This window comes from Danio aesculapii, chromosome 7 (genome assembly GCF_903798145.1).
Source record: "Danio aesculapii chromosome 7, fDanAes4.1, whole genome shotgun sequence".
NCBI classification, from domain to species: Eukaryota; Metazoa; Chordata; class Actinopteri; order Cypriniformes; family Danionidae; genus Danio; species Danio aesculapii.
In genome coordinates, this window is record NC_079441.1 from 11,316,796 (window position 1) to 11,328,824 (window position 12,029).

Below are 12,029 nucleotides of genomic sequence, written 5' to 3' on the forward strand. Positions count from 1 at the left end.
CTTTCTTCTGGAGAAAGTCTGATTTGTTTTATTTCAGCTAGAATAAATGCAGTTTTAAATTTTTTCAAAAACGTTTTAAGGTCAATATTAGTGGTTTGAACCTACACTGGTTTAACGGATCGGTTCGGTTACGATTATCATGTCATCAATTCGCTTCAATGGCATTATGGTGCATTGACGATGCTTTCCATATACAGTTTTATAGGGTCTCCTGGTTTTGCTGAACTTCAGTGTTAATGAAAAACTGTCCAGCAAACTGGCATGCAGTGAATTGCGCACAGTTGTCTGCTTTTTAAGTAGTTACTCGCCCTCGTCTTGTTTAAATAGTATTCTACTGCGACGGAGCGCATATGAAATAAAAGACATAAGAACATAATAACCGGTGATGATCTGTTTATGAACCAAAACCAAATTGTCCACGTCTGCATCTCGGTGCATGGAAGAAACAATTCAATTTGACACCCCTAATCAATATTAATAATATCTATATTTTTTGATTGTACAATGATTTTTTTTTCGTTATACAGTGATTTGCCTTATTACCCTAACTTTGTCACTTTAAGCTGAATACTAGTATCGTGAAAAATATCTAGTCAGATATGATGTCATCATGGCAAAGGTAAAATAAATCAGTTATTAGAAATGAAATATTAAAACTATTATGTTTAGAAATGTGTTGAAAAAAATCTCTCTGTTAAATAGAAATTGGAAAAAATATACAGGGGGGATAATAATCGAGGGGGGCTAATAATTCTGACTTAACATCTCTTCATAAACTAAATGAACCATTTGTGCTGTGAATAGAAATAGGAATGTGTATAAAGATATGTGTTTAAAATGTGTATAAAGAAACGGAAAATTGTCCCATTGTGTTCCGAATTCATGAAGTAACCGTCAGATTTCTGAGATGTGCATCATGTTGACATCTGGTATAACGGCTGTGCTATTTTTGCAGGCTGGTGGTTCTGTCTGTGGTTCTCTTCGGGCTGCCGTACAATTCAGAGCAGTCATGTTCGGTCACGCTGGTGGATCACGGTCGCGGTTACCTCGGCATCTTGGTCAGTTGTCTGATCTGCGAGAGCGCCATCATGTGGCTGAGCATGAGGGGCAGCATCCTCTACACACAACCTAGAGAGGCGGTGCAGTATGTGCTCTATATACGCCTGGGTAAGATGCACACTATGAACACAACCATCATTGATTCTCTCACTGTACGTTAAGATGGTTAACTTGCTTGCATGGAAAACACTGATGCATCTTAAAGGGGTAGTTCACCCAAAAATGAACATTTTCTGTTAATATGAGGTCCTGATGGGCAAAGCTTGAGGGGTTGTGATGGAATCACCAATATCTTTCAACAAATGGCATCACCTGACCTCATGTGCAAGTGTGCTTAGCACTTACTTTTTCAAAAAACTAAACGACTACAATCGGACTACATTCGGACATGCGTCGATATCAGTTTGTCCTGTGGGTTAAATCTAATAATATATGTATCTACAGTGCATCCGGAAATATTGATAGCGCTTCACTTTTACCACATTTGTTTATGTTACAGCCTTATTGCAAAATAGATTAAATTCATTTATTTCCTCAAAATTCTACACACAAAACCCCATAATGAGAATGTGAAGAAAAGAGTTTTTTTAATTGTTGCAAATTTATTCAAAATAAAAAAACTTGATCAATCACATGTACATCAGCCTTTGCTGTGAAGTTCTAAATTGAGCTCCGGTACATTCTGTTTCCACTGATCATTTTTGAGATGTTTCAGCAGCTTAATTGGAGTTCACCTGTGGTAAATTCTGTTGATTGGACATGATTTGAAAAGGCACACACCTGTCTGTATACGGTCCCAGGGTTGACAGTGCATATCAAACCACAAACCAAGCATGAAGACAAAGGAATTGTCTGTAGACCTCCAAGACAGGATTGTCTTGAGGCACAAGGCTGGGAAAGGTTACAGAAGTATTTTTGCTACTCTAAAAGTTCCAATGAGCACAGTGGCCTCCATCATCCGTAAGTGGAAGATGTTTGGAACCACCAGGACTCTTCCTAGAGCTGGCCGGCCATCTAAGCTGAGTGATTGGGGGAGAATGGCCTTAGTCAGGGAGGTGATCAATAACCCGATGTTCACTCTGTCTGAGCTCCAGCGTTCTTCTGTGGAGAGAGGAGAACCTTACAGAAGGACAACCATCTGTGCAGCAATCCACCAATCAGGCCTTTATGGTATAGTGGCCACTCCCCACCTGGAATTTGCCAAAAGGCATCTAAAGGACTCTCAGACCATAAGAAACTAAATTCTCTAGTCTGATGAGACTAAAATTGAACTCTTTGAAGTGAATGCCAGGCGTTACATTTGGAGAAAACTAGGCACTGCTCATCACCAGGCTAATACCATCCATGCATGGTGGTGGCAGCATCATGCTGTGGGGATGTTTTTCAGCAGCAGGAACTGGAAGACTAGTCAGGATAGAGGGAAAGAGGAATGCAGCAATGTACAGAGACATCCTGAATGAAAACCTGCTTCAGAGTGCTCTTGACCTCAGACTGGGGCGACGGTTCATCTTCTAGCAGGACAATGACCCAAAGCACACCACCAAAATATCAATGGAGTGGCTTCACAGCAACTCTGTGAATGTCCTTGAGTGGCCCAGCCAGAGCCCAGAATAAATCCTGTTGAACATCTCTGGAGAGATCTGAAAATGGCTGTACACCGTCGCTTTCCATCCAACCTGATAGAGCTTGAGAGGTACTGCAAAGAGGAATGGGCAAAAGTTCCCAGAGACAGGTGTGCCAAGCTTGTGGTTCATCAACAAAGTATTGAGCAAAACCTGTGAATACTGATGTACATGTGCTTTTTCAGGTTTTTATTTTTAATAAATTTTCAACAATTTAAAAAAAACTTTTTTCTATTTAATCAGGGGTCGCTACAGCGGAATGAACTGCCAACTCATCCAGCACATGTTTTACACAGCGGATGCCCTTCCAGCTGCAACCCATCACTGGGAAACATCCATACACACTCATTCACACACATACACTATGGACAATGCAGCTTACCCAATTCACCTGTACCACATGTTTTTGGACTTGTGGGGGAAACTGGAGCACCCGGAAGAAACCCATGCGAACACGGGGAGAACATGCAAACTCCACACAGAAATACCAACTGACCCAGGCGGGGCTTGAACCAGCGACCTTCTTGCTGCGATTGTGCTACCCAATGCGCCACCGTGCTGCCCTAATTTGGGTGTCCTAACAGTAAACTGACCCTTTTCTAATGCAAGCTGAACGTCCTTCAAGGACAGTGCATCTTCAGTTTGCTCTGCCATGATAAAGCCTGCTCTGAGGACCGTTATGCAGATGATGCATGCACAGCCAGCGAATAAGAAGCACATGCAGAACGCACTGGTCATGCATTTATCATGTGTAACTGTCGTGAGCACTGACTGTACTGGTGCTCAAATAACATCGAGACTCTGGAGCGCTATATTGTTAGACCACCTGCTCCCGTTCAAATTACACCAGAGTTACCGACCACTACTACATTTTATCCGGAAATGTATTCCCGTGCCACAAGAAATCTGGTCGGGTCCCACGTTACAGCCACGGGAATGCAGACCTCTACTTTGTGCATTGGTCAACACAGCAATAAATGCCCTTGCACAATACAAGCCATAAAAATGAATTGGTTTTATAGCACAGTGCTTTCTGTGTCCAGTATGTAAGCCGTTTCACACCTCACAGTGACTGTGACTTTGGCTGCATTTACACTGCAGATCTTGATGGTCAATTCCGATTTTGTGACTGCATCTGATTTTTTTGCTGACCTGCTTACATCGTCTTTTAAAAGTGACTCGTATCCGATCATCTGCATTTACACAGCACATGGCAAAGGCTCAATGACCAGGAAAAAAAGAGCGGGCGCTGACTGACAACTGATAATTAAAGAGTGCTCTTTCTATATTCCTGTATGCAATCTGTTTGCAGATTTTGACAAGCAGTTTTACTACAGTTTATGACAAATGTTCTCATTTGTCCATGTTCTTTTGATATAAAGGCTTATTTAAACCAGTAGTCATCCTAACTAAATTAATTATTAAATATTTAGATTTTTTAATCTACCATCATTTTTCAAACTGATGAATTTAGTTTTATTTTATTTAGAACTATTAATGTATTCATTTATTTGTCAAAGAATAAGCATATTCACAAAATAAACAAGCTTAATATAATCGACCACAAGACAATGACAAAAATCTTTTACAGGCAAAAAGTAAAAGACTTGAGAACTGGACAGCACTAATGTACTCAGCTCACATGCCACTTTATTTTTTATTGTTTATTTTATTTTTAAATCTTTTACATTTATATTTATTTACTGCAAAGTAGAGCTGTAACTTATAATAAAAGTATTAGATTAATAATTGATTAAATTTGTAATGGCAGCACAGTGGCTCAGTGGTTAGCACTGTCGCCTCACAGCAAGAAGGTCGCTGGTTCAAATTTCAGCTGGGTCAGTTGGCATTTTTGTGTGGAGTTTGCATGTTCTCCCTGTGTTCGTGTGGGTTTCCTCTGGGTGCTCCGGTTTCCTCCACAGTCCAAAGACATGCAATATAGGTGAATTGAATAAACTAAATAGTTCGTAAGGGTGTTTCCCAATACTGGGTTGCGACTGGTTCATTATGCTGTGGCAAACTCTTAGGTAGAGACTAAGCCGAAGGAAAATGAATGAATTTGTAGTAATCAGCGCTTTTTTATTTTTTTTAAAAGTACCGCATCACTTCCTGTCTGTATAATATTTGTTTGATTTGCTCGTTATATTTATTTTAATTAAGCAATATGCATCCTGTTTTTTAATTTATTCTCCAAGTATATTATTAGTTAATGTAATTTCTGGTGAAATAAAAAATTCTATCATTTAAATTCATAATGTAGTGACGTATCTGCAAATTAAGTATACCCTGCAGGCACAGGATGTCAACATGATGTCATATTGACGTTGTATCCCAACGTCGTGAGGATGTTGAATTTTGTTTGGAAATGAAAATCAGGTTGATGTCAGGCCGATGTCAATGTCCAACGTCCAACCTAATATCAACCAAATATCAATGTCTAATCATGTTACACCTTGACACTGTGTGGACGTTACCACTATGACGTCTATCAGATGTTGGATTCTGGTCACTTTCCAGCACAACCTAAAACCTAAAATCAACCTAAAATCAACCAAATATCAACGTAATTTGAAGTTGTTATTGGACGTCAAAATAACGTTATCCTTAGACGCTGGCTAGACATTGAATTTTGGTCACCTGACCTCACGACCTAAATCTAACCTAATATTAACGTCTTATGATGTTGCGTGCCTGCTGGGCATGTATATGTATGTACAAAAAAATCGTGATTACCTTAAATTTTTAAGCTGAATCAAATTAACCTCGTGAGTCCATTGAATTTATAGTTTGTTAAACTGACTTAAAACAGCTTGCGTAACTTATTAAACTAAGTTAATCATGTTCTAACTTAATTTTATGCTGTCAAGACTAATTGTTCATATACTTTTTTACAGTGTGTGTATATCTACATACACTGTAAACAAGTGTATATGAACAATTATGATCATTATGACTCATCAAACCAAATATAATATCTGTATATCTGTTATATTACTATTACTATAACTTCTCTGTTGGATTTCAGTCTCAAGACTTTCAAAGAAAATGGAAAAAGCCTATGAGATTGATCAACAAATCGATTAATTACAGTGGTAGATGAATCGATTATTAAAATACTTGATAGCTGCAACCCTACTGCAAAGCTCGAGATCCATATTCAGTCAGGCCCGGTGCAAAAAATAGCTGTCCACACCTTTTCAGCGCTTTTCATGTTTAGTAAATACCCACTTCTTTTTGCTCTGGCGCAAGCTGATAGTAAATCTGGCCCTAGGGGTTTAACAAAAAAGAACAATAATGATATCAATGAGCATGGGGGGTGTAGTGGTTTATTGTAAAAAGGCACTAAAAACTTGCTTGTGAAATCTCATGCTGTGTGTTATTAGGCTCTAAATCAGCACTTGGCATTATTTATTCCTCCTCTCTGCAGCCATCCTGCTCGTGGAGCTGGTGTACGCAGTGGTGGGCATCGCCTGGTTGGTGCAGTACTACCAGCCCTGCCCAGACATCACCGCTAAGAACCTCGCCCTCGGTAAGACATGAATATATGTACAGTATGAAGTCTAACCGCTGTTGTGTAATCCAGTAAATGAAATCATTTACATATAAATGACATCTCATTTGATTTCTTTCTCCGATGAACGCAAAGCAAAAGATAACATTGTTCATAACAAATGTATCATAAGTCTGGGATCAGAGCCACATTTAAAGACATTTCAAATTGTGTTTTAATGTGGCAAGTTGAATCATCAGTCAGTCGCAGTAAAAGGCTAAACTGGGACACGTTGTGCTCTACATTTTTTATGCTACCCTTATTTGTCACTTCTATGTGTAAATGTCAAAGAATTACCACGAATGTTCTCACAAACTTAGTTGAAGTCAGAATTATTAGCCCCCCTTTGAATTATTTTTCTTTTTTAAATATTTCCCAAATGATGTTTAGCAGAGCAAGGAAATTTTCACAGTATGTCTGATAATATTTTTTTCTTCTGGAGAAAGTCTTATTTGTTTTATTTCGGCTAGAATAAAATCAGTTTTATTTATTTATTTTTTTACATTTTAAGGTCAACATTATTAGCCCCTTTAAGCTATGTTTTTTTTGATAGTCTACTGAACAAACCATCATTATACAGTAACTTGCCTAATTACCCTAACCTGCCTAATTAACCTAATTAACCTAGTTAACCTAGTTAAACCTTTAAATGTCACTTTAAGCTGTATATAAGTGTCTTGAAAAATATCTAGTCAAATATTATCTACTGTCATTATGGCAAATATAAAATAAATCAGTTATTAAAAATGAGTTATTAAAACTATTATGTTTAGAAACGTGTTGAAAAAAATCTCTCCGTTAAACAGAAATTGGGGGAAAAATAAATAGGGGGGCTAATAATTCAGGGGGGTTAATAATTCTGATTTCAACTGTATAATGTTGGTTTGGAATGATTTGTGCTTGTATATTTTGGAAAGACACTTATACTCACCACGACTATAGTTTTAAAAAGTTTATATTGTAGCAATATTGAAACCAGTTGTGCTGCTTAATATATTAGCAAAAACTGATGAACATCATATTTAAACCACAACTACAAATCTTTTGTAACAATGTAAATGTCTTTACTATCACTTTACATCAATTATATATATATATATATATATATATATATATATATATATATATATATATATATATATATATATATATATATATAATAACAATAATAATAATAATAGTAATAATAAAAATAATCATGAGTTATGAAAATACTGTATTTAAAATATTAAAATGCAATAAATAAATAAAAAACTGATTTGCTGATTTGTTGCTTAAAATTATGACGTATTATTATGATTATTGAAACCAGTTATGCTACTTATTTTTTTCAGGATCCTTTGATAATAGAATTTTCAAAAGAGCATACAGTGGGTACGTAAAGTATTTTGACCCCCTTCAACTTTTTAACTTTTGATATATTGCAGCCATTTGCCAAAATCATTTAAGTAAAAATTTCCTCATATTGACAGAAAAACACAGAACTGTTGACATTATTGCTGATTTATTATAAAAAAAAAAGTTCTGTCAGGTTGGATGGTAAACATTGGGCACAGCCATTTTTAGGTCTCTCCAAAGATGCTCAATTGGGTTTAAATCAGGGCTCTGGCTGGGCCATTCAAGAACAGTCACGGAGTTGTTGTGAAGCCACTCTTTTGTTATTTTAGCTGTGTGCTTAGGGTCATTGTCTTGTTGGAAGGTAAACCTTTGGCCCACTCTGAGGTCCTGAGCCCTCTGGAGATGGTTTTCATGCAGGGTATACCTGTGCTTGGCCGCGTTCACCTTTCCCTCGATTGTAACCAGTCGTCCTGTCCCTGCAGCTGAAAAACACCCCAACAGCATGATGCTACCACCACCATGCTTCACTGTTGGGACTGTATTGGACAGGTGATGAGCAGTGGCTGGTTTTCTCCACACATACCGCTTAGAATTAAGGCCAAAAAGTTCTATCTTGGTCTCATAAGACCAGAGAATTTTATTTTTTCACCATCTTGGAGTCCTTCAGTTGTTTCTTAGCAAACTCTATGCAGACTTTCATGTGTTGGGCCACTCTGGTGGAGGGCTGAAGTGATGATTGACTTTCTACAACTTTCTCCCATGTCCCGACTGCATCTCTGGAGCTCAGCCACAGTGATCTTCAGGTTCTTCTTTACCTCTCTCACCAAGGCTCTTCTGCCCTGATAGCTCAGTTTTGCCAGATGACCAGCTCTAGGAGTGGTTCTGGTCATCCCAATCATCTTTTATTTAAGGGTTATGGAGGCCACTGGAACCAGATTTTTTTTGTATCCATGACCAGATCTGTGCCTTGCCACAATTCTGTCTCTGAGCTCTTCATGCAGTTCCTTTGACCTCATGATTCCCATTTGCTCTGACTTGCATAATGAGCTGTTAGGTCTTATCTAGGCAGGTGTGTGGCTTTCCTAATCACGTGAAGGTGTAAAACCATCTCAAGGATAATCAGAAGAAATGGACAGCACCTGAGTTACATACTGTATACGAGTGTCACAGCAATGAGACCATTAAGACCATGTGCTATTTCAGTTTTTCATTCATTCATTCATTCATTCATTCATTCTCTTTTCGGCTTAGTCCCTTTATTAATCAGGGGTCGCCACAGCAGAATGAACCACCAACTTATCCAGCATTTGTTTTACGTAGGGGATGCCCTTACAGCTGCAACCCATCACTGGGAAACACCCATACACACTTATTCACACACATACATTACGGACACTTTATCTTACCCAATTCTACTATAGTGCATGTCTTTGGACTTGTGAGGGAAACCGGAGCACCCCGAGGAAACCCACACGAACACGGGGAAAACATGCAAATTGCACACGGAAATGCCAACTGACCCAGCCGGGGCTTAAACCAGCGACCTTCTTGTTGTGAGGCGATTGTGCTACCCACTGAGCCATCGTGATGCCCTATTTTAATTTTTCGTTTTGTGTAAACCTGCAAAAATGTCAACAGTTCTGTGTTTTTCTGTCAAAATGGGGTGCTGTGTGTACATTGAGGAAAAATTTAACTTAAATGATTTTAGCAAATGGCGGCAATATAACAAAGAGTGAAGATTCTATGGGGTGTCTGAATACTTTCCGTACCCACTGTATGTTTAAAATATTTTATAGCACTATAAATATTAAATATCAATTCATAGATAAAAATAATGTTCTATAATCTTGATACATGCTTCTTTATAGTTTTTTTTCATACTCAACAACACCATCATAGTTTCTGCAGAAATATCAAGCTGCTTAAACTGTTTAAACATTGATGATGGTAATGAGCAATGTTTTCTTTTATTTTTGAATACCAAATCAGCCCTGACAACATGCGTCACCGCTGTCAGCACAAGCTCAAAACCGCATTAGTCTTAAGAGAGTGTGGCGTGTGAAGATGTCCCGATGGCATGAGTCCGTCCAGACATGTTAAAATCTCACAAACCCTCCGCTTGTTAATCTCTGCAGATTCTTGTGAATTTGAAAGCCGTTTACAGCTATTTATGTCCTGGAATCTCAACGCACACTTTCTAACAATACGCCTAGTGTAGCTTCACCCGTGTCTGTGCTGACCGTGAATCAGTGTCGCTCATTGTCCACCCCCATCCCATAATAACACACTTCGCTTCCATGCCAATCATCTGTCTATAGAAGACACGTCCTGACAAAAAGGAAGCACAGTGAACAGCTTTCTGCTCAACTCACTTTAGTTATGCTCCAATCATGATTTCTCATGGCCGATTCAAATCTTCAATTCAATTCAATTTGAATTGAATTGAATTGAATTGAATTTGAATTGAATTGAATTGAATTGCTCCAATCATGATTTCTCATGGCCGATTCAAATTGCTGATTAAAAAAAAGCAAATTAACTCTATGCAAACTTTCTTTTTGTCCAACAAGCTTTCAGTATCAGCCGTAGTGCTCCTCTATCGATTTGTGCACTCCCTAGGGAAATAATGAATCGTTTCTGTTAGTGCTGCATGATATTGAAAGAAACTAACATTTCAATATTTCGTTTTTCTGCAATATACACTCACTGGCCACTTTTTAGGAACACCTTACTAGTACCGGGTTGGACCCTATTTTGCCTTCATACTTGCTTTAATTCTTCGTTGGCTGTTACTTCCTTTTAGATGTTAATATTAAACTTGGGGTATTTGATATAACATATAATAGTTGAGTGTGTGTGTGACAAGTGGATGGAGAAAGAAATGACTTGAAAACCAAATATCACTGCAATTATCTATTGCCCATTCTTCCAGTGAAACCAGTGAAAATATATTGTACAGTGAAAGAAAAATATTTACAATAAATAAATGATAAATTACCTGGGGGAGAGGAAGTAGTTAGATGTGCTTAAATCAAAGAAATAAATATAACAAAATCCACTAACTATATTCAACAAACTCAACTAAATATGAAAAGAAAAGCATGAAAAGAAACATCTTCAACGTACCAAACGTCTTAACTAAACTACTGGAACTAAAAGCAAAACATACACAAAGCAGCACATTCATGGCAAAAATAAAATAAATCAGTTATTAGAAATGAGTTATTAAAAATATTATGTTTAGAAATGTGTTGAAAAAATCTTCTCTCCGTTAAACAGAAATTGGGGGGAAAAAATAAACGGGGGCTAATAATTCAGGGGGGCTAATAATTCTGACTTCAACTGTATAAGCATCAGAGATTTAATAAAGAAAATAAAGAATAAAGAAAAAATAAAGTAGCTTACAGTTTTTCTTATTTGCTTATTTTCGCAGGAATTGTGGCTTGTAACTGGTTGGTCATCTTCAGTGTGTGTTTCACCATGATGTGCACCTTTGACCCTACTGGACGGACCTTTGTGAAGCTGAAAGCAACTCGTCGACGTCAGCGTAATCTTACAACATACACACTCAGGTAAAACCGCTCAATGGTACATACTGGCTTATTTCGAGGACAACACATACACTCAATACACAAATACACTTTAAACATTAAACATGTACGCAAAGACATCATCGATATACTACATAACTGCAAGTAATATATGCTTTTATATATCATGTTATTTACTTTAACTGTTAAAAGCTATTAGTTACTATTTAATCAGTTAAAGGTATTAGTAACTACTGTAATAAACTAGTGTAACTAATAACCTTAACTTCTCAGAATTTGAATGTAATACAATAGTGTGCGTCTTTTTTGAAGCTGCTTTAAAACAGCTTCACTGCTTTTGAATAATTATTGTGAAAAGAGCAATGCAAATAAACTTGAACTGAATTGAGTTGATAGTTCTCATCAGCTGATGAATTCAGACGTCATCTTGTTTTAATGAACCTTCATTTTTAGTTTTGTCATGAACAATCAGTTGCTTTATTAATGGACTGACTTTTAGAAAGCTTTGGTGATTTCTGCAAATTTGAATGCCCATATTTAGGATCAATATCAATCAATCTGTAAATGGATTTTCTGCCAGTCGGAATGAAATTGACTTTTCTACACCTTTTGAAGTGTTGTTTTTTTTTTTTACTAAAACTAAAACTGGAAAAAAAAGGTTAATATAAATGAGTGATCATAGATTCGGACTATAAAACATGCTAATTTTGGTTTATTGTTAATTAATTAACATTTATAAATAAGTTCATAAAATCTACAGAAGTTGTATCTGTTTGTATTATTTAATAGACCTGAATGGAAATGAACCAAAAATAGCAGTTGTATGATTTATTGACTAATAAATACTTAAACAAATGGATTTCCCATCTTATGCCAGTTTATTGATTAATGCTGTTGAATGAAACTTTA

At 37.0% G+C, this 12,029-nt stretch overlaps 1 protein-coding gene across 3 annotated transcripts in view; it reads left to right on the top strand.

The window, feature by feature from the left end:
- The window catches only part of dagla (diacylglycerol lipase, alpha), a 107,503-nt gene that overhangs the window by 44,354 nt on the left and 51,120 nt on the right, over positions 1 to 12,029 (top strand). For all 3 annotated transcript variants that reach the window (XR_008838067.1, XM_056461038.1, XM_056461037.1), the window contains exons 3-5: positions 956 to 1,167; positions 6,109 to 6,210; positions 11,003 to 11,141. Coding sequence is in view for 2 of the 3 variants with exons in the window: in XM_056461038.1 (XP_056317013.1) it covers positions 956 to 1,167; positions 6,109 to 6,210; positions 11,003 to 11,141 (453 nt within the window). In the remaining variant the exon portion in view is untranslated. The remainder of the gene's footprint in view (positions 1 to 955; positions 1,168 to 6,108; positions 6,211 to 11,002; positions 11,142 to 12,029) is intronic.